The 23,806-nt window shown below is 39.0% G+C and overlaps 1 protein-coding gene across 4 annotated transcripts in view; it reads right to left on the bottom strand.

The window, feature by feature from the left end:
• NALCN (sodium leak channel, non-selective) overlaps nucleotides 1-23,806 on the bottom strand; it is a 245,446-nt gene that overhangs the window by 20,206 nt on the left and 201,434 nt on the right. For 3 of the 4 annotated variants that reach the window (XM_069802379.1, XM_069802381.1, XM_069802382.1), the window contains 12 exons: nucleotides 16,187-16,288; nucleotides 15,679-15,748; nucleotides 14,318-14,409; nucleotides 14,030-14,152; nucleotides 11,741-11,797; nucleotides 11,243-11,363; nucleotides 11,012-11,143; nucleotides 9,041-9,208; nucleotides 7,774-7,878; nucleotides 6,947-7,053; nucleotides 4,996-5,116; nucleotides 4,813-4,911 (listed from right to left, as the gene is read on the bottom strand). In XM_069802379.1, the coding sequence (XP_069658480.1) occupies nucleotides 4,813-4,911; nucleotides 4,996-5,116; nucleotides 6,947-7,053; nucleotides 7,774-7,878; nucleotides 9,041-9,208; nucleotides 11,012-11,143; nucleotides 11,243-11,363; nucleotides 11,741-11,797; nucleotides 14,030-14,152; nucleotides 14,318-14,409; nucleotides 15,679-15,748; nucleotides 16,187-16,288 (1,297 nt within the window). The remainder of the gene's footprint in view (nucleotides 1-4,812; nucleotides 4,912-4,995; nucleotides 5,117-6,946; nucleotides 7,054-7,773; nucleotides 7,879-9,040; nucleotides 9,209-11,011; nucleotides 11,144-11,242; nucleotides 11,364-11,740; nucleotides 11,798-14,029; nucleotides 14,153-14,317; nucleotides 14,410-15,678; nucleotides 15,749-16,186; nucleotides 16,289-23,806) is intronic. The other variant, XM_069802380.1, reaches the window with a different exon arrangement.

Here is a 23,806-nt window from a genome sequence, read left to right as displayed (position 1 = left end):
ATGAAAACAACATTCTCTTTGGTGCCTGAAATAGAGTTACATAGGCAACTCTCCTTAAATAACACACTGTTTGGGTAAAGGAGTCTGAAGTATCAGCTGTTACTCAAGAGGATTTCTGGATGCATTAGCTGTGAGTTTCTGGGACTCAACTCAGCAGGCACAGTTGTTGCTCTTCGTAGCAGCAGCCCAGTGTGGGCAGTGAAACACTGCAGGAGGCCTTCCATTTGACTGAACATCATTTGCCAGGAAGCACCGTTTTAAAGAGTGGTCGATTTTGTCCGGACGCTGCTGCAGAAAATCCTGCGGCTCGTCAGTGCCGCTGCTACAGTTTCTTGGGGAATGAGCCCTCCAGGAGACCGCTGCCACTCTCCACAGCTCTTCTGCTTGGGGTGTAATTGAAATAAAATGATAGTATGCTATGAATCTACAGGAGCTCTCCACAAAGAAAGCACAAGGAGAGGTGGAGATACACCTTTAGGGCAGGCGGTGGTAGATGGTAATGTGTGTGTTTTCGTAACAAAGGAAAAAACAAGTAACCCTCCCCAAAAATGAGGCCCTCATCACTTCAGAGAACCGTAAAATCTCATGGAAGAAGTCTGGAGTTACAAAACCAAGGGAGACCATTTCAAGGTAAATGTCACAAACCTGTCTCCCAGGCCCTTGGCTGCTCCCACAGCCAGCACGGAGCCGCGCCAAGCTGGGCGACGGCTGCTGTGATCTTTGGGGCTCACCTCGGCATCGGCTTGTGCAGGTGCTGGAACTGTGGCTGGCTGTGCGACCGATAAGGTCAGGATTCCTCCCTCTCAGTGGACATCATCTCTTTATGGAGCTGTGTCCCCACGCGGCACCCTGGGAGGAGGTGCCTTCCAACAGGATGCGGACAAAGCGACAGATGTAAGGACACCTATTACTTGTATCGGGCCCAAACAGTACATTTAGAAATGCTCAAATTAAAAGGCAACTCATTCACCCCAATGAGCATGTCTGGTTTATATTCTTGGAGAGCTTTCCCTGCGAACAAGACAAAAAGGTGGCAAAAAAAGCGGACCTTTGTAAAATGTAGAAATAGTGATGCCAAGTCGCTCTGTTGCTCCAGAACTACCACTTCCACCAGTGGGATCATTGTAAGGGGACCGCAGAGCAGAGCCCTGCGAGCGGGACTACTGCTGGAGGAGCTGTGTTGGCATTTGGACTGCAGCTCAAAACTGAGTCGATCGCATCTTCACTGCCGACTGAACACGTGGCACCTGGATGCTGTGACAAGTGACGGGCAGACGTTGTGAAACGGGGTGGTGGAACACTTTGGGCTATTGCTCTGTCACTGGGACAGCTGAGGACCCAGCCCAGAGCCCGCTGTGGTACTTCCCAGTCCAACATCTCCACACCTGCAGCTCCGACAGCTCACATGAAATACTACGGCATATCTGAAAATATTTTTTTTTTTTCAGTAAATTGTTCGTTCTCACATAAAATAGTTTATTCAGTAATTGTCCAACTCTGACCCTCCTCAACAATTCCTGGCACTACTCTAATGATGTATCAGCTGTGAACTTTCTAAAGCCAACATCTACTTAAAACACCAATAGCTTGGCCATGTAACTAGTTTTAAGAAGATGCAACTTAACCTCGCACAGTGGACTGTCTTGCTTTCTTCTTTCTGGACTATTTGCCAGCCTTCTCTCTATCTTACTTCACATTTCTTCAGTTCCTGGACATTTCTTCACTCTACTTTAATATTGACTGAGCTGAGATTCCCCCCCGCCCCCGCCGCTGCATAATTAACTAACATATTCATCTTTTCAACTCAAATCTGAAGACATTTTCATTTCCCTATAGTAAATACATAAAAAGTAACAAGTATTCAAGAAAAAAGAAAAACAAACATTACATGCCACAGCAGCTACCTGAGGTTACTAAGAAACAACTGAAGAAGCTGAACCAGATGACATAAATGATTTATACTGACTGTATTTTTAGTAACTTGTAAATTCTATAGAAATATTGCATGATGTGCCTGTTCAGTGTCATTTACAGGGAACTGTCACTAGTGAGTAGCTTTTTTTGATGTTCAGACTAATGCTTTCCCCGTATTCAGATATGGAATTGAGGGAGGAGAGCACTTATAGCTGAAAAGGTGGCTGTAGTTAGAGAAAAATGTACAAGCAGAGAAAACCACCCCAAAATGATAAATGTTAGAACCAGATAATTTTCTGAAAATAATGGGAACCCTAATTCAGGCCCTACACCTCAGACTTCCACATTCACACTGGCAGCTCATGCAGGGGCAATCTGGGCTAAGATTTAGTTTAATTATCTCCTGTGCTCACAATCTTTATAAGCCTCATCTTCACACCTTCCTGTTCCCTCTCATTTTGAGTCACAGTGAACATAAACAAAATTACTTTTCACATGAATCTGAGCTTTCCTGTGTCATTAAAGCTGCATATCAGGGAGGAGGGAATGAAATACAAATCTGCTACACGGTCACATATAATTAAGGGTATTTTTCCCCTGTTCACGTTCATATTTCAAACTTAAAAAACTGGTGAAAGATTTACCCTGATATTGTGGATAAATCACTTCAAAAGTAACCTGTGAGTTGGCCCTGATCACCTTATTCCATAGTTGACAGTTGACTACACAGATGAACACTGAGTTATGAGTTAATGACATCTCACTAATTTCTGAAAGAAATCTCACAAGCTGCCTTTGCAGGAGACAGGCTGACACAGTGAAATTGATCTTGTGAGTGACTTCTATGGAAAGAGTGGGAACTAAGAGCGAAATGGCTGCCTAGGAGATTGACGGCACTTAGTAAGATTGGGCCCATTGTCACAAAAGCATAATAAAAGTCATACTAGTAAGGGCAAAGACCCAGCTCCTCTAGTACCTTTTTTCTATGACGATGCCTAAAAGTAGATGCCTGTAGGTGTAGCAAAGCAACCCAGAGCAGCGAGTGGCTCCTGATGATTCTCCATTGCCCACAAAACTGGCTCAGCATCCATGACAGATACATTCAAGAACACATGCAAAACTAAAGGGGAAATGCACCACTTCCTCACTTCCCAACACTGCATGCACCACACCTCAGCAGGGTAAAGGAAAGATGTTTGATTAGCCATGATCAAAAGCTATTTAAGAGTGAACTTCGTAATGTGATATTTCTACTTCTCGCCTACACTTGTGCCTATGAACAGGTTTTTGAGGAAATCGACCTGTGTAGAAAGTGTAAAGGGAAATGAAGAAACAATTTATATGATAGAAATGCTCAGCTAACATCTCAATAGAGTTTCATGAACTATTATGTACGTGACAGAAACATACATAGCTAAATACATCATAGCTATAGAAGAAAAACATTAAAATAATTTTAACGTTTCAAATAATATTTTAATTACCTGTAATTTAAATAAAAATAGTTAATTTTTTTCATGACTTGCTGAAAAATATTTTGTATTCATCAGTTTAATGCTGACACATATGAAGGAAAAGCAGTATTACACAGCTGAACAGGAAGGGGCAAAAGCATCTATACAAATCCATTGTAATTCTCATACTGGAGAAATTTCAGCTTTGTTAATTCACTAGTCAAAATTTAGTGAATAAGAAAATAAATGAATAGCACATTGCTCCTTCTTCTCTAGAACAGATGTATTTTAACAAGAATGACTGCACTTCATCTCACCAAAATTACACTGGAGTCACACAAACATAAAAATACCTTCTGAACAGCAGAGGTTTTTGGCTATTTATTTGGCTCACAATCTGCCTGACTTCACTTCATGATGCCTTGCTTGCCCACATTGGACACACAGTCGTGTGCTGCTCAGCTTCCTTCCAGGAGTCAAGTGGTTTCCTTGAAGGGCAAATTCAACACTTGTGTTTGCTACAGAGTTTGCGTCAGGGCCATAGCAGGGCCATGGCCAGCACCCAGTTTGTTTCCAGCACTAGCACACTGGGTTGTCTTGCATCTCCAAGCCCCAGAGTGCACAATCAGCCTTTCCCTCCACTGCCATGAGTGATACAAATATCACTCTAGCTAGCTGCAACACAGATATCTCATTATTTTGGGGACTTTGAACTCAAAGACGAAAAAAATTAATAATTATGTCTTGGTGCCACAGGGGCACCACAAGAGGCTCAGAAAAAACCTCAGATTAAGGGCTGTGCAGTGTGCATGCAGCAGTCCCATTCAGAGGATGCTATCTTTAACAAGTGTAGACATGAGCTGATCTTTAACAATTCACCTGGGGACAGGTTTTTCTACTTTTTAGGGTAATCTGCAAAGCCCACGTGAACCGCAGTTTTTTCCTAGAACTTTTTCGTTTGAGTGACGGACAATTAATTTTACAATGTACTCTGCTGTTTGCTAGGAAAAAGCCATGCAGCTTTACTTTGGATCTGAAATACTGCAAGTGCAGGGCTCTAATGAGACCCCTTAGTTGTAACACGTACAAGCATAACACGTCTTTTTACCTGCCACCGCATGTATGCCTACATCAAACTAAAACAGCAGAATGTGGAGCATCTGTAAATACATTGTGCTTTAGGTTCAATCTCCATCTGGCAACACGGCTGCATTGTAAATATACTCAGACAGGTGAGAGTGTGTGATGGATTGCTATCATCCCAGGCTTGAGTTTTGTAGCAAATATGGATCAGGTGTGTTTAAAGTCATACCTGCAGGCTTGCAGAATGTAAGATTGGTAAGTCAGTCTTAAAGGCAGCATTACCAGGTAATGTAGACAGTGTAATATCAGTTTTAGGTTTCTTACAGAGCCAGTTCCACAAATAAACCGCCTCGCTCAGTACCTTGTTTTCATTGAAATTAGCGATGACAACTCCAACGAAAAGGGTCAGTCCAATCATGCAGCCAAGGAATACAAAAACATGAATGTAGATTCCATGGATCTGAATAGACAAAAATAAGATTAACAGTTAAAACAAATCAAAGTATGTGTTGTGGAATTCGAAGACTCTGAAGTGTTTCCTTACCGGCCCAACACGATGAATAATAACATCTCTGACTTCCACCCAGCCTTTTAATGAAAGAACTTCAAATAATGCCAGCATTGCATTCCCCACATTGTCAAAATTAAAATTCCGAGGATTTGCCCTGAAATGCAGTACACAAATAGGTGTAACTTCAGCAATAAAGTTGTTCTTTCTGTTTGTTACCTTGATTCTTCATAGCCTGACATTTAAATACCTTGCAAAGTTGGTGTGAAAGCCTCTGAAATATATCATTCAAAGTTCTGTGTCAAGAATAAGAAAACAATAGCAACACCAATAGATATGTACAGCATATTTTTTTTGATCCCTATGTACGTTTTACTTTCTTACTCAGAATCTGATTCACAGTAATAAAGCTTGTAACATGTTGCTGCATTTTAGTGTTTTTGTCAATGAAATTAGCAAAATACAGCATTCATAAAAAAATGGATCTGATGGCATTGCCCAGATTCTAAAATAACTTACTTGAAGGAGACCAGTCTCAAACGCACATAAATGATTCGGACTCCAAAGTCAGCAAGATCATTTAGAAAATGCTGTTCCTTATTTCATTGTCATTGGGAACTGATGGTCTGAAGCAAAACTTACTGAGAGAACATCACATCTTCTTGGCTTTCCTATACCATATGCTCTGAACTTTTGTATCAGCTGAGATTCAAGAGGATGTTTCCAGCTGAACATTGAGAGTACCTTCTTTGGGCAAGGTTAGCACATTGCTCTGTCTCTACAGTCCCAGACAGAAAATCCAAGGAGCTCAATTAATTTTCAACAATTTATAAGGTACATAGTTGTATTCCAGAAGAATTATTAAGTGCTTGGTGCTTCTGAAAATCCAACCATTCAGTGAAAAAGAGAGCTCTCTGATGTAGATATTTATTTTAAATGCCTTCCTTATACTGACATCTGGCTCTTGAAAATCTGGCCTGACACAGCCAACAGGTGGTATAAATGTCCTTGTGGTAAAACATTTTTCCGCAATAACAAAGCATTCCCCAAAGTTTACAGTTATGCTGATTAAGACAGTTTTTGCTTATTTCTGGATCAAGCTGAAGAGGATTGAATTTGCTTACTCAAGGAAGAATTTGTCTGAAGCATACAGAAACAAAGACTTCTGCAGATGTCAGAGTTTCACTGACTGTTCAAATCACAGCATATTATTTCATTAGGGTAGGATGGCTCTGAATCTACCACTGCTGGTACATTCTTTATCCTCACACATAGTCAATTAAAATAATTGTGGATGTTAAGCTGATTTTGCAAAATGCCAACCAACTTAAAAATGTAAACAATTAAAAAGAGGGGGTTTTGCCTGTTCAGGTGTTGGGAAATACTAAACAGACTTTATCAGAATACTAACCATAAGCATAACATACTCTTAAATAATTTTTACTGCACTACTGCACTCGATAGACCACAAAGATTCCCAGCACTGGAAACAGAAAGAAGCTGCTAGCTGGCATGGTTGATGGCCATAGAAGAGAAAGGCTGGTTTTAGACATGACTTGCTCATTTTTTTTTATGGGTAGCTGTAGGCAGGTTGATTTCCATTTCTTTTTCTTCCCATCTTTTCCTATCTATTCTTACGTTCTGTTGTTGTTGTATGTCTTCATAATAGTACTAAAGAACAATTAAGTGATAATCTTGGTTCAGGACAGTAACTCCCACTGTAATACAAATCACATCCAATTCTTATCTAGGTTCAGTACCTATGGGTATTTTTTTTCTTTTCTGCTTTATGAATAGAACAGCAGGTTAAGTCTGGAAAAGTTTCATATATGCGGCTTTTTACTAAATATACCAGAATTCTTACCCTTAATATCATTTAACTTACAATAAAACCCTTCCATCAGTATTAATGCCATGAGATCTGAGCCATTTTCTACAGCAACAGCTGCGTTTTTGAAGATAGATAGGCCAATGCGTAGCAACTCACCAGACTCGTGGCACCCAAAATCCAGGCTTTTTCTCTCCAGGTCTTAACTTCAAATTGAGATTTTTGGAAACACTTACATTTATTCTGAAGATGCCATGACAATCTTCCTATAGTGAAATAAATCACAGCCTAAGATTAAATGACGGTCTGTGAGAGATGCCGAAATGCCAGTATAGACAGCACACTTGCCATGATGGGGAAGCAATGTAAACAGAAATGAAATGTTATTTACAGGTGTGGGATTAATAGTCATGGACCTTTACCCAAATGAAAAATGCATCTTAGGAAGGATTCAAAAAACCCTTCCCCTTCCAGGACTGAGAGTGCTTTTCATTTTGCAAGACTATCTAGCCTTTCACCTCTTCAGGAAAGACCACTGCTCTCTTTAGGTGATGATGATATTTCTCCAAATGGGGTAAGAAACACAGCTAACTTTCTCCATGTAACCTACATAGCATTCCCAGTGCTTTTGACATCTAGCAGCCTAACCTGGTTTTTAGCTGCTGACCTAGGAATGCAAAAGTGTCATTTTCCATGGTTAATTCCAGGTGACATTCAGTCCTTTGCAAAAATGTGGCATGAATTTGACAACTTTTTCGGACCATCTTGAATATTTAGACTTGCTTAACTTTTTTACATGAAAAGCCAGCCTTACTCCCATTCACTCACTCCTTTATCACCTCTCCCTCCATCATCCTGCTTCTGAACAAGAAAGTGCTCAATATCTCCATCTCTCATATGATAGCTCTGATTGCCCCACTTGTGTTCCCCAGCAGGCAGAAATGGCACAGCATACTATTATTTTGAAGCAGAAAAGCAGTTCTTACCCTAGAGATGATGTGCGGATCATTGCATTTAGCCAGTTTTCCAGCAAATAGCTGCACTCCAAAGCTTGCGAAAACAAGCATTAGTGTCAGCAAAAGAATAGAAACCTGTAAAGAAGAAGTTAGACTTGTCAAGCTCTCCTCCAGCAGACTTGAAAAAGGGGGACAGATCCTTCCGTGAACTGTAGGGAGGATTGTTTTGTTCCATAAACCCGGAGATACGGCTTTCGTGACAGACATGTTACTTTAGGTTCTATTCCAGTAACCAGGTGCTGTGTTAATATTATTATTAACATAGCATCTAAGAATTGTAGATAAGGATCAAAGCTTTCTTACATTCAGCGTACCACCTTGCTAAATTCTGTACACATAAGAATTGCCATTCACTTTAAAGAGAACTCTTCAAGTACTTAAATACATGCTGCTTCTGTTTTGCTGAATCAGGCTTTACTAATTAATCCGAGTAAGCCATTGTTAGAAATTTAATTACAGGATAGCTACAATAAAGATATACGTGAGCAAATTATGATGTAAATATCTTTAATAGAATATGGTATCTATGAAATGCTAACTAGCTTTATACTTTTTGTCCTTGCCTCTATTACTGTCTGCAAATATTTTGTAGCTTAGCTTTTTATGACAACCTGACCTAATACAGCATTCTGTTAATGAAATAAATATCTGTTGTTTAGGCTGACAAATTTCACATAGGGTCCCAAGACAATAGATTAGGTTCTGATCAAGCAGTCACAGACTCCGTTATTGTTATTATTACTGTAAGTGCATAATCATGATTGTAATAATAACAACAACATAACAATGAGATAAAGATCTGTGATGAACAACTGTATTTTCTCTGGTTGCCTCTCAAAAAACTTGGAGGTAGAGACCTTCAGCTTGGAAATCAGGTCTACTTTTGTTCTTACAGAGCTGCCATACCCTACTTTTTATCTTCCTTCTCTAACTAGAACTGTGAATAAGGGTAGATTTTATTTCAGTAGTCCTTCTATGTAATTATGGCAAAATATATGCTGAACAAATAATATAATTTATAAAATAATTATTACAGCAGCTTTATTCAGTATAAATGTAAATGAGTTATATTCCTAATTTTTAACCTGTTCTGTGGTCATCTGCAGCAGTAGCTACAATAAAAAGTAAACAGACAACAATGGAGAAAAGATTAGAAAACATAAACATTATAGCAAAATGGTATCTTATTACTCCTCCATATCTTCTTTTTAATAAGAACAAAATAAGAGGCACATACCAAAAAGATTTCCTTAAAGCCACTAAACAGCTCTCGCACCACTTTCCTCATCTGAGGCACCAGTTTGAAAATTCGAAGAGGTCGGAGGCAGCGGAGTACCATTAAGAGCTGAGCTCCGGATTTGGCAGGGACGTTCTGAGGCATCCAGCACAGGAATATCAAACTCACCTTGAGGAGACAGGGCAGGAAAAGGCAAAGAAGGATGAGGCTTACAATGTCTTACTTGACATAGGCACAGCACAAAAGATCAATAAACACTTCTCTTCCTTAAAATTAAAGGGAAGATTAAGGCAAAAAAAGCCTACTTTAGGAAAAGGACTTGGATCTCCTGTGCCCTGGTTGATTGTCCTAACTAATGGGCATCAGCTTCAGCCTCTGTCTTCCTCTGACTCAAAATCTGTTTTATTCTTTTCAGCAGATGGAAAAAGGGGGAAAGTAGAAATCAAATTGCCTGATTCAGAGCGGGGACACAAACTGTATTCTTGGAGCAGGCAGCATCATCTCTCTCCCCACTTCTCATTTCAAACATGGATTCTACCCTGAAACCGAGATATCTTCACCTGGAAGGTGCTTTAACAGTTTCCTCACCAGTTTTTCCTACCACTTTGTTACAGGTAAAAGTAGTTTTGTCACTGTGTGGTTTTATCACACAAATATTATCCATTTGAAAGTGTTTTCAAACAGCATAGTTGTGTCTTGTAGCCTGAACAATCTCTGACAGATGGTTATTGATTATAAAGTCTGTTAATTACTTCTTATTTTTTAAAAACTATTTATAAGGCCAATGTTATTATAGGGGGAAAGAGGTGAGAGTGTTACAAAGAGGTTAAGTGCACAAAAAATGGAGAATCAAGCTGATATCACCAATATGAGGTAAAACATAATATGATTTGTTAAAAACAGCAGTGGTAAAATACAGCCGCCTCACCAAAAAAAGATTTGCCAGTGCTGGTGACTTTCTTTCATATTATTTTAAGACCATCACAGGCACAGTTGGAATATCCAAGATACACTACCTAAATTTTCCTTCAGACAAGCAGAGGGATTCAGAGGGATTTCAAGAAACTAATGCACATACTGATTATGCATACTACAGTGGGAGTTTTGTATAAGTATGCATATTTTTATTTATGCTAACAATGGAATCTTTGATACAAATTGATCGTGACAAATTTTATGCAGCACATCTGTCTGGTGGATTAATCTCTGAAAGATTTAATCTAAATCCATCAAAGCCATTTTGCTTAGTAATTTCTTCAGTTAGAAAATATTTCATACTGTATTATACTGAGCACTGTTTTTGACACATTCTGTGGTGTTTATTGTCATATGTGAAGAGGAAATGGACTCCCTTCTCTTGTATTTCAATGGAATGTAAGAAATTTTGGGGGGGACAAAGAAAACAGTAGAACAATTTTTTTTTTCCTGAGAACCACTACTGATAGCTATGGAATATAGAATGATGTTGCTTTGCTTTCTTTCTGCTATAGCAACACCAACAACAAGGATGTGCCCTTATGTCAAATGGTAGACGCTTTTGAAACACCTACTATAAAGCAGCAGAGCTGCCAAGAGGGAAGGAAGCAATGCATGGCTAAGAAACAGCTAAAATAAAGATTCTCCTGCATAAAAATGCTGATGCAAGGTCAGAGATCTCAAGCTTACTTTGGAATGAAATCAGGTCTGATACTTAAAACGTAAATAAACAATTAAAAGGGGCAATGCAATGGCCCTAGACTAAATTACCAAGAGCTTAGCACCTGTCGGTGTATTTTTAGATGTCTAAACATGTATTTGTACACATAACTGACAGGAGTGCACATGAAAACAGTGGTGTTTGTACACATATTACACTACTGCATTTACATCAGGGTGCAGAGCCAAACTTTTTAACATTACCAAACATTTATCTGTCCAAACATATCAAAAGTAAGAACGCAACACAAACCTCCCATAAATACAAAAACTTACAAGATATATAAATATATCCATAACTCCTCCAAAGTCCCTGATGACAGCTGTTGGTGTAAAAAACAAGCCATCTGCCATAATCTTCAGATTAAGCTCAATGCTCATGAATATTACAAAAACATATTCAGCAATCTGAAAGTCAAAGCAGAGAAGAGTCATAATTTAGGAATAGGCAGTGGAGAAAACCAAGGTGAGTGTGCTTCATTAAATGTAATGATTCAGTGACAGTACCTGGAGTGTTGGAGCATGCATAACTCTTCTAAAGGGGGATTCAAACATCATGGAAATGCAGGAGCATATAGTAACAATGATCATGACCCAGTCCAGGTAAGTAACCAAACCCAGCAAGTCACTGCGAACAATACATAAGGATAACCATTACAGAAGTGCCGAGTGCTGTGTCACTTGTATTGTGTCTACACCACAGTTAAGTGCTTTCCTATGAAAAATAAATTAAGCTGAGGAGTGTCAAAGATTTCAATATTTCAGAAATGCGTAGTAAAACTAGGGAAGTTACATGCAAGTGAAGAAGAAAAGTCTGATAAAAAAATCCTCTTCCTATTCATCCTTCTCCCCAAACAACTCCATGGAAAGAAAAACCTTTTTTTGGGGGAAAAAAAAAGAAACACACATGTGCATGCACACATACACACATACATGCATGTGTGTGCTGACACAATTATACTGCAGGCTTATGTGACCAAGCAAAGTTACTTTTGCAGTGCTTACTAAAGCTGATGGTATTTGGTATTTTTCACAGCTCCAGTAACAGGATCTGTTTTAGAACTAAAAAAAGAAGAAAAGATAAAGTCATTTACATTTATTTTAGTCAGCATTATAATTATACCATGCATCCATCACCTCAAAGTAATTTATACCCCAAATCAAAGCTACGTTTTATCTTGGCTTAATTTTAAATGTCTGTATAAGTTTCACTTAATGCTATGCAATTTTAGTCACATTATCAACACAGCTAGTACCACTTTAATTCATGGCCTACCTGTAATTTGTCTAACGATTCTTTAAACTGCTGTTTTCTGGCGTCTTGCTTTTGTAAGCAAGGACTTAACTTTGTGTTTTGCTTGAGGATGGGGTGGGGATAACCTGCTACTGAATTTTATGTTCCAAAGTGCTTCCTCAGTTCTTTCCTTTTACTTCAAAACCTCTTGGATCATATCCTCAGTTGACACACAAAAAAATGTTTCCACAAGCCCTATTTCTTTTATTACTTCTTTGATCATTTTCTGATGAGTATTTCTACATTCTCCATATCTGAATTTTCCTATGAAATTGCTGTGCTTCACCTACCATATCCAAACACCCATTAGGCAGCCAGAGAGAGTGAGAACCACTCTATAACTAACAAACTCATATCTAGGTGACACGAGTTGTGTTCTTGCTCCAGCAATTATTTAGCTTTATTATACAAAACAGAAGCAAATCATGCCGAGACAGGATCTGCCCTGAGGTATCCATATTGCATGTGAGGGCTCTAGCCATTGGGATGTGAAACTGCCATCACTTCCTTGTGAGCTTAAAGTGAAAAAAGGACTGACCGGACTTGAGGCTTTACCACCAGAAGAGATTTCATGGTTATGAAGTACAAGAATGCAAAATGCACACAAGGAGAACAAGAGGCATCTTCAGCAGGCCAGGTTCACCCACTTACACCAGTCAGTATACAGAATATACTGGGTTTGGTGCATTCCCACTGAATCCACTGACTTTTGGGTCTTCTTAAGATCATACCTCTTCCTCACATTGTATATAGTGGCATTCCTCAGCCTTTTTTACTAGAAGACAATATGTATCCTACCAGTTTGAAAAAGATATCTAGAATATCTTACTTGGCAAGCTGGGTGGGACAATGAATAAAGTAGGTAGGATTTAAATAAATGAAAAAATGACTGTTTAACAAAATCAGTTTACTCTTGCAATTGCAAACATTTTAATTAAACTGTTGATAATATAAATATGCTGTTACCCTCAGGCACTCCACAATGCTAAGAGGCACTGACATGTATTTGACAAGTGGATTGGAATGCATGTTTGTGTGTTTTGTTTTGCTGTTTTAATTTGCAACTGCTTCACGGACCAGTGAACCGCATTTAAGTTAGCAGTTGCATAGAAAAGTAGGCACTTAACTCAAAGCTGTGCTTCTACATAGATGGCAGAACACTTAAATACGGTATTATAAAACTGAGTATCTAACCTTCCTGTTGTTCTACCTAGAAGTAATTTGTTGATGCGCTCAGAGAAAATCAATAGTAAAGCAGGTGCTGACACCAGGTCTTCCAAGTGCCAAGCTCATAGCCTCGAGCTATCTTCTGTCTTATGCCAGCTGTTTGCAAGGTGACATGCATTAACCCTCTAAAATCAGGGTGCTAGCCATAGACAGAGGTTTTAAAGAAGAGTTATAAGATGATTTTGTATCAGGCTGCTTGTACATAGATCTGTATCTGCCACACTCGCATACACCTACAGTTTGGTTACTGAGTCTTCCTGGTTTTCACCTCGTCTCAGCTTTTCTCCTTTTACCTCCCACAGCTGAATACCTCCCCATCCCATTCTGGGTCTCTAATTATGGGCCAAGGAGTCTTTGGGTCAGCATAGGTGGGATTCACTTCTCTTCTCCTTTTTCTATTTGAGTAACTGTTGGTGTATAAAGACTTCCCGCCTTACGATGAGGAATAGGAAGGGAACAGCAAGCGCACTCCCCAAGGTCTATAAATGGGAGTATAAAACATTACCCTTTCCTCTCAGTTCACGCCTGCAGTTTCCCCACAGTCTTGTCCCATCTCAGCATTGCAGACTGCTCAAACATCTCTGCCCTTACACAGCACTTTATCGCTTCCTTTCTTCCAACAGCAAGACTATACCATAGGCAACTGACTGCCAGCTCGTGTGGGGACCACATTATATGCAGTTTTCCTTTCAAAATAAAAGTTAGACCTAGATTTCTGAGGACATGAAAGTAAACACTTGTTGGAACCAATTGTTGATATGGAATAAACTTACGCATTGAAGCGAGCTCGTACCACCACTCGGCAGAAATTCCTGAATCTGTGCTCACGACCAACTATGAAAAGTGGTTTATCAAAATACGGATGATTCTCTCGCAGCTCCTCTTCTTGGACTTTCCTTTTGAATGATAGAACGTAAATTATTAAGTGATATGCATTATACCTGGTAAAAATATCCCCTACGCTTCGTTCTTTTTTTATCATGACTCTCAATACTTTTTACTTCATACAGAGAATACTTAATATGGAAAAGTGTGCATGCAGACTTTTGATTTTTAAATACCTTTTCATTTCAGCTTGTTCTTTTTTTTCTTGGATCATCTTTATCTCACTGTCTTCTCTCTGTGCATTTCTGTATCTCACTGTGTTGGAGTGCTAGAAGCAAAACGATTCCTTTTAAATGAGGTCTGTGGGTTGTTGTTTTTTAATGTTTCAGATGAAAGCAAGATACGGTATTTTACATGGAAAGATTCAAATGAAAAATCTTTACTTCCAAATGCACCGCACGTCTACTCAGTCAAGCATATTGTACAGTACTTTCTATCTACAGCACAAGGCTGCTTATTTTCATCAAGGTTAATTTCAGTTTTAATTTCATGCGTGAAGTCCCATCCAATGCAACTTTTAACTTTAAAAGCAAAGGTCCTGTAAGCTCACCCGATCTCTCTGAACTGGAATGAATACCATCAAAGTTACTAAGGGCAAAGACTGGGAAAGAAAAGACTTCAGACACCCTCTCAGCTTCTCAAGCCTGCTGAACGTGCGGCCAGGCAGCGAGTTGTGTAGAATGTACAGGTAGTGACTGGCGAGGTTAGGGAGGGGGAGAGGGAGGGAGGACGTTGTCTGAGCTCATCCAGCAGAGGGTACAATCACTATTACTCTTCAGTTAAGTGGGTCTTTGGACCACTCCTGGAGGGGTAATGCTGGGTGTTACCCCTACTATTGGACACAAACAAAGCCACATCTGCTTTAAAAGATTATTTACCTATAGTTTCTTTCTACCACCATACAGGGCAATTCATTAATTATTTCTTATGAAGTTGTTTTTACGTATGAAGCACATCTTGAAAATGACTGTCATAGTTTGGAAATGGAGGGACTAATATTGCCCCTGGAATTGTCATAGTTGCAGAGATCCACAGAATATCATTATGAATTTGCAGAAGTGAAAATGCGTGAAACTATACCACAGTGAAATCCATGATTACTGTTCTCCCTTTTAGTCTTTGTCCTTTTGTCTGACAGTTCTCCTGTTTGAAAAATATTGTTAAACTTCCATCAGAAATTTTGAAGTGCTGTTTTGCTGGCCTGAGTGATTTGCATAATTCCAGAGTAAGGCTTTTTAAGGTATCCTGGGTAGCAATTGTTGTGTTCCTAATGTAGTGTCTACAGCTTCAGTGAATCTCTCTCAGCAAGTGTTTCAAAACCAGCAAGTCTATCAGTGAAATAACCATGTCAATTAGTTTGAGGATAATTGTAATGCAGTTACAGCATTTGTTTTATGATTTCCTTTCAAGATTTCAAAAGATAAATTGTAAACAAGGTCATAAATAGACATTAATCTCACAGAAGCATTTATTATGTAGTACATATTCTTATTTCTTATATTCTCAAATTGAAACCATCATTTCTATGAGGACTTACATCTTGAGTCAATGTTTCAAGAGATTTTCCTCTGCTGATTCGCTGGCTGTTGGAACCATGCCTCAGTGACCTGAAACAATCATAATCAATTTAATGATACATCTCAGGATGAAATTTTGACCTTTATAGGGTGGCCATTATAAAGCACTGCTCTCCAGCCACCCAATATATCAAATTCTTATAATTTTTCTCTTGCTAACATCAGAAGCTTATATGTTCTTCAATTGTTTTCAATCCGGTCTAACATAAGCCAATTTCTTTCCTTCTGATCTTTAAATTGATAGCTTTGTAGTCAGCGAAGGAAATGACATTTGAAATAAAAAGGCATTTTTTCCATTTATACAGTACAATGAATTTTGTTATGGTTACAATGAAGAATGTAGAATTCAGTTCTTTGTACAAGTAAGTAATTTCAGTTTTTCACACGTTAGGTATTGCTCAAATTTAATTCTTTTCATCACCTTTATTTTAAGAATATTTTTAAACCATCCTTTCTGTCCATGTTTACCTGCGTTCTTGTCGTATATGATGCTGGACACTAAGTATTGACCTTTCCTTTGCAGGCTGCCCCTCAAAGGATCCGCTCAGCATGCGTTGTCTAGTGCAGGCCCTACAAAGAAATATAATGATGATGATACAGAGTTTTCAGTATAAATGATAATTTCTGAGGTAGTGCGTTCAGAGATGTCAGCTTGGCTTTCTGGGAAGCAAGTGCACAGCTTAACAGACAATAACAATAAAACAGCAATGGCCTTTCCATGAAAATGTATTTCCAAGGCAATGGTCCTCACTCTGCAACATAACCGGTCACCTGATGAACCTTCTCCATGCCTTAGGCAAGGGCCATCTTTGAGTTTTTGAGCAGAATTTATGGTCCCTCAAGACTTCACTAAGTGTGAAAAGAGTCAAGCAATGCACTAATCATCAGTAAACTCAGCTTCTCAGCAATAAAGAAGGGAATAGTACAAGTACAGCTGTCATTTTAGGGCAGCTCCCTTTCAGGGCTGTACATGGCAAAATATTTATGTGCACACTCAAGACTTACAGCATATCTTTGAGTGTTCTTCCACATAACTGGGACCATATATGGTTTGCAATGAAAAGCTGCACATTGCTGATATCCTGTAATACGAAATGTCTGCTCTCTGGGACTGCAATGAACTTGTAGCATTTTGTTGTGGGTTTTTTTTCACTTGTTTGCTCATTTGCTTCACTTTGCTTCTGCTGAATCTTGGCAAACACATTTTACATTTTACATATTTTGGCAGAAATTAGTATTTGTTGGTTACTAAGTGTGCTACAGTTAAACAGGGCATGCATATCTTTATTTTGATGGCTACGGTGAAATGGATTTGCTTAAGAAAAAGAGAGGTTTCCACTAAAAGAGCTGACACAAATCCTCCGATGGCTGAGAAATGGAATTTCAACATTGGAAAAATATTTTAACTTTCCAGGAATGCTGCAATTTTAAGTTTACACAGTGCCCGCCTTATTGCTCATTTTGCATTATGCAACCATTCAGAAAAACACAAGACCCAACTGGTAATATTTAGTACTTTTTAATGAACTGAATCTCCATTTTTTTTTGAAAACATGAAAAAAACTACATGCTACTGAACTAACCACTCTATTCACCAGTCTACAGTAAGGCTTAGATAAATGCTATCCTTGGCAGCATGGGATGATCACGCTTGACGGCAAAGGGTATCCCAGGCATGTTCTTTCCCCATTATGACTTTGTTTTTCACTCTTCTCCACTATTTCTTGTTCTTTTAGATTTGAACACATAAATGATACGAGTAGGGATCCAAAGAGAGATCTGGAACAAAAATGAGAAGCTTAGAATGCTTGTCAGTGCCATCACTGCCAATCATACTAGAATGCTAGAAAAATACATTGTGCTACACTTGTTAGAGAAGGCATTAGGTTACACTACACTGAACTGAAGCATCATGCTGTTTAAGAAAATTACTATATGTCTTATAAAACACAGCTCATCTTAGCCAAATCATGAACATTTTAATACCAATGGATTTTAAGCATTATATTATGGGGGATGATACTACACAACACTGTCAGAAGGCAACAGAGATATCATTTGAACACCTGTGCAATTTTCTTGTAAAAAAAAAAAAAAGAAATAGAAATTATTTCCTAAAAATAGATCCATTAAAATGACAATCTGTTTTTTCCCAGCAGAGACAATGGGAAGGAAGTTCTGGGGCCTGACTTCTGTATAGAGGCTTCTTGCTGTGACAAGGAGGGTAATTTATCTTTTTTTTCCTGTAAATATAAATTATTGTGCTCTGCTTTTAACAGCTAGAAATTATTTTCTTGACATCAAAAAGTGACTTGCACATGAACTTTTCATGTCCTTGTACACAAGTTACTTGAATATCAAGTTACATAAACTCTTAGTGTCCATAATAAAAGAGAAGAGTAAATGCTCAAGCAATAAATTCTTTACCTGACTAATGAACAAGATGGCTTATTTGTTTATTAATGGTGTAATAAAATACACTTAGCCATATACTACACAGAATGGGCATGCATAAAGGGTAACACCTGTAGAAAGACTGTTAGGATTGTCTATGATCTCTGCCTAAGTTAGAGTCCTAAATCCACATTTAGAATTTATATCCATTGCCTCATTTTCAGTAACTCTGGAAGCCCTGCAGCTCCTACTGAAGTCAACAGAGAAATTATATAATGAGATGCCAGTTGTAGAGCACAGAGATCAGAAATTTTTATAAACTAACTGCAAAGAAACTTTTTATATTTTCAGAGACAGATGCTGGTGCTGAAAAGGCCATGGCTACTTTTGACAGCCTTTCTCCCAGCATTCTCCACTTGATGGGAATTAGTGCCTTAATCTTCCTTGTATTAATTCTTAGTAAAAGCCATGCTTTGTTATCCTTTTGACTCAGGCTCTGGATATTTTTCAGCTGTTTAGACAACTAGAGTTGCAGATCTCTGGGGACTTTTGAAAAAGAAGGCAGATGCCATGAAGTTTTCAGATTTGCATAGCTGTCAATCTCAAAATCTACAATAGGATTTGTTTTCTTATTGTAGACACCTACACTTGCATGCTTACTCTAAGTGCCTACATGTGAGCCATGTGTCCAGGCTTCCCTCATAAAGAGTGGAGATGTAGGACTCAATTAAATTGGTTGTACAGAGGTGGCCAGTGCCACCTGCCATGCCTTGGAGTATTTTGCCTTGCTTCCAGCTGCTGTTTCGGCAGGGTATGGGTCCCCTACAAATTTCTATATTACCTGCCATCCTCAAAAGGATGTTTTGGACATCCTCTTGCATATCATACATTACTAGATGTCTGTATGTGGACAACTTCATTGAACACTTTGTCAATTAATTTAATTAATGACGTTTGGAAGCTATTCTAATAATCATGAAGTGGGCATCTAAAGTCAATGCAGTCAGCTAAAGATCTCACTGGGCTCCACTGCCTGTATTGACTAGACCTCTGTCACCTAGATGATAGACAGGTCATCACTTAGCTCACAGGCAGATCTGGTAGTCTGGAGGTGAATCCCACACCTGGGACAATCACTGTGCCACAGTGTTAAAAAGTTTAGTCCTACATGGTTTGCAAATTGGAGTTGAAAAAAAAAATGTGTTCTTGACTTGACAGATTTTCATGTAACTGTAGCTGGTCAGAATCTTTTGGCCTTTCTTTGAACAATGCAGGCAAAATTACCTTTTTTCAGGTAAAATTGTCCTTTCCATTTTCTTATACCACCTCTATGAAATATTAGATAGGTTCATGTTCACTTCTGGTGGAATGAGGAAGTTATGAAACCAAGGAGAAGAGACAAGAAATATGTCAAGCTTCTTGACTTTGTACTCACCTTGCAGAACTCTGAACACAGTCCAGCAGCTGCAAAGTACATGCTCCAAATTTGCCTTGAAAAGCACAAATGTAATAAAATATCCTGAAAAAGAAAACGTGATTTGGTAGGTTATCAGGAATCCAGGCTACAGGTGAAGACCATACAGACCAATACAATATTGGGATACCACGTAGTTTGTATTACCTGCGAACAATTATGAGGTCCAAACTTCTGAAGTCCTTCAAACTATTTCATGCTTTGGAACCCCTGAAAAATAAGTAGTGAAGAGAGTGTTCAAGTAACATGCTTTGAGCTAATGTAAAATGTTAAAAGCTTTGATCAATACTTCAAAGTACTATACCTTTAATGAACATTCTGAGGTCTCTTGCAGAGGGTATGCATACGGCTCACGCTTTTGATTTTTTAGGGAGGCATCCTTTCCACAAGCGTTTACTCATCTTCTTGCATTCCAGTGTAACACCAATTTGTTGGTTTTCTTTATTATTGTAATGAGTGAATACTTACGTAGTAACTGCAGCAACTGCATATATTGTGATGTACTTTTGTTCTTGTTCTCCCTGAAACATGCTTACAGTGAAGTCTTAGAAGTGTGGTACACTTCAGTAAAACACTCAATTATCAGCCTCATTCAGCATTGTTTTCACTAAGATTCTCTATCCTTACTAAGTCTTTCTATGCTCTCATTATACTTCTATTTAATTTGGAATATATGGTTAAATGTGACAACCTAAGATTCATGGTGAATCCACGTGATAGGTGTTCTAGTGTTTCTCTTTTTCAATCTATAAACTTAATTCAATAAGGCATTGTTTGAATTGTAAGCAAAAGGCACATTTTCACCACAGCTACACTACTGTTCTTTGGGGAAAATATACTATTTTTTAAACAAATCTGAATTTGGCTGATAAACTAAAATGAATTATTAATACAACTTGGATAATTCATAATTTTTCTTTTCCATGTTTTTTCTTGTTTCCTTCCAAATGTCTCTAAAGGAAAAAACAGTCACTTATTTTCTTTAGTGTCTGCTCAGTCTGTTGAACTATGGTAGCACACTTTCTTTCCTTTAGCCATTTCATATTCTCATTGTCATTCTTGCCTTGCTGTTTCAGCTTCTCTTCTACCAGATGTTTGTATAATAATTATGTTCCTTGGATTATAGAAGAATTGATAGAATCAATGGAGAAGAAGGAACCTCAAGTGGCCATCTAGTCTATCACCTCTCTCAAAGCAGGATCAATGATATCTACACTATTCTGGGCTGGTATTTGTCTAACTTCCTTTTCCATACCTGCAGTGTTGGAGACTCCACAGCCCACTAACTCTACTTCACAACAATGCTTTATAGTGATCTGTAACATGGTGGTCACTTGGCATAAACCCCATAAAACAGAGTAACTTCTTACCAATGGATATGTGCATTCCAGTATTTCTTTCTCTTTGTCTCTGCAGGAGGTAGGTGAAATCCAATGATGTCATACGCGTGTGGAGATTTAAGAAGGTGGTGACTAAGTCTGGATTTTGCTCCTGATGACAACAATCATCAGCTGAACTCAACTATAGTATTTGTTCTGAGAAATGCGTGGTATCAAAGCCTGGCACCTCATAAGATGAGCTTACCTGGAACATTTGTTCTAAGAAATGCATGGTATCAAAGCCTCACAGTTATGAAGAAAGAAATCATACTCTTAAGAGAGAAAACATAGAATATATACAACGAAACTTGTTGTAAGTGATTTAGAACTGATTAATACAAGTCAGTTATTTAATGCAGGCAAATTTCTAATAAAGGATACTGAAGGTACGCCTTCTATGATCATAGAATCATAGAATCATTTAGGTTGGAAAAGACCTTTAAGATCATCGAGTCCACATGCAAACAACACTGCCAAGTCCACCACTAAACCATGTCCCTAAGCACCAATTCTACATGTCTTTTAAATACCTCCAGGGATGTTCATAACCTCATGACATCCTTGTAGTCCTTCTGAGTTGCCTGCCCCTTCTTCCAAAGGTCATAAACTCTCCTTTTTTCCCTGAGTTCCAGCCAAAGCTCTCTGTTCAGCCAGGCCAGTCTTCTTCCCCACCAGCTCCTCTTTCGGTACATGGGGACAGCCTGCTTCTGCGCCTTTAGGATTTCCTTCTTGAAGAATGTCCAGCCTTCCTGGACTCCTTTGCCCTTCAGGGCTGCCTCCCAAGGGATTCTGTCAACCAGGCTCCTAAACTGCGCAAAGTCTGACCTCCAGAAGTCTAAGGTAGCAGTTCTGCTGACCCCCCTCCTCCTTCTCCAAGAATTGAAAATTCTATCATTTTGTGATTGCTATGCCCAAGACGGCCTCCAACCATCACATCACCCACAAGTCCTTCTCTGTTCACAAACAACAGCTCCAGTGGGACACCCTCCCTAGCTGGCTCACTCAGCAGCTGCGTCAGGAATTTTTCTTCCACACACTCCAGGAACCTCCTGGACCGTTTCCTCTCTGCTGTACTGTATTTCCAGCAGACATCTGCTAAGTTCAAGTCCCCCATGCGAACAAGGGCTATCGATTGTGATACTTCTCCCAGCTGCTTATAGAATATTTAATCTGCCTCTTCATCACGGTTGGGTGGTCTGTAACAGACTCCCACCATGATATCTGCCTCGTTGGCCTTCTCCCTGATTCTTATGCATAAACAGTCAACCATATCATCACCATCACCAAGATGAAACAACTGGCTATGTGGACAAGTGAAAAGCAGTGTTTGACACACTGAATGGTAAAGCATTAAACCAGAAGGACCCTGCTAAACTTGAAGACTGAGTCAGCAAAAGCTTCACAAAGTTGCACAACAAAATGTGCAAAGTTTCATACCTGGTGCAGAATAGCTCCATGCGGCCATGCAGGCTGTGGAAAAGGATGTGGGAGTTACATTGGGCACTGGGTCTGGATGGGATGGAGTTACCTGTGTGATAACTGGATGAATGTGTTCCTGCTATCAATAAGGCAAACTGACTACTATATTAAGGAGGAGTGTAGCCAGCAGATTGAGGGAAGTTATTATCCCTCCTCTACTCAGAGCTGGAGAGGCTGCACTTGGGACACACTTTTGGGTACTTCAGAAGGGTTGTTGAAACACAGGAGCAGGTACAAGCAGTCAATGGCCAACAACACATGATCTCCAGGGAGACTTGAGAAAGCTGGGCTTGTGTACTTTGGTGAAGAGGAGGTTAGAACATGGAACTAAACTCTTGTTACTGTGAGATGACAGAGCAGTGAGCAATGGCCAGAAACAGTGGCTTGGAGGGTTCAGAATGTGCACCAGAAAACCCTCTCTCAAGGTAACACAGTGCTGCAACTAGAGCAGATGAAGACTCAAAGCTGATCTCATCCAGGGTTAGCAATAGTCCTAACTGAGGTGGGCAGTTGGACAACATGGCCTCTGAAGTTCTCTTCCGACCTATATGTCTATGTTCCTGTGATAACCAAATTAATGAAAATGTTTGCTCATTCTCTTATGAGAGGTGGTGTATTATACTACTGTATTAGTATCTAGAGAGAATTTACTCGGAGATTAACTTCATAACTTTCCTAGAAGCACAGAGAATCTTGTTTCTTGCTTATTCTAATATAAAAAAAAAATCACTGTATTTTGCAGAAATACTTGTATGAACAGTCTGAATTACCTTCTAGCATATTAGCAAATTAGTAGAACTGGATACTTAATTCAAGCAATTCTCCCCCCCCCCCCCCCCCCAAGATGCACTTATGGCAGTCTCAGTTTCAAACATAAGACATGCACTTCACTCAGTTAGCTGTTTATGAAACTGAAAGTTCCACTTAAGCATCAGCTATGTTATTCCCTCAGACCCAGTAAATGCATCAGAGAAATCTTGACTAGAACAGTGAAAATACTATTGCATACCCCTAGCACGAGTTTAAAGTTTGACTATAGCATCAGCTGTAATGAAAAGCAAATAAAAAGCTGCCCATTTTAAAAATGTTAGTTTCCCAAACTGTTACAATATATATTTTATAATGATTTTTTTGTGATTCTGCCAAGTTGGATTTTCTTACTGACAGACCACAGAACTTTTAAGTTATTCCTTGTATTTTATAAAATAAGGGCATAAACCCTTATGTGAGCGTGACCAAGCACAGGTGCAGGTTGCCTAGGGAGGTTATGGTGTCTCCATCCTTGGAGATATTCAAAAGCCATCTGGACATGGTCCTAGGCAACTGGCTCTGGGTGGCCCTGCCTGAGCAGGGAGGTTGGGC

Source organism: Haliaeetus albicilla, chromosome 15 (assembly GCF_947461875.1).
Source record: "Haliaeetus albicilla chromosome 15, bHalAlb1.1, whole genome shotgun sequence".
NCBI lineage: Eukaryota > Metazoa > Chordata > Aves > Accipitriformes > Accipitridae > Haliaeetus > Haliaeetus albicilla.
The sequence above is the reverse complement of the archived record's forward strand: the minus strand, read 5'-3'. Positions and strand labels throughout refer to the sequence as shown.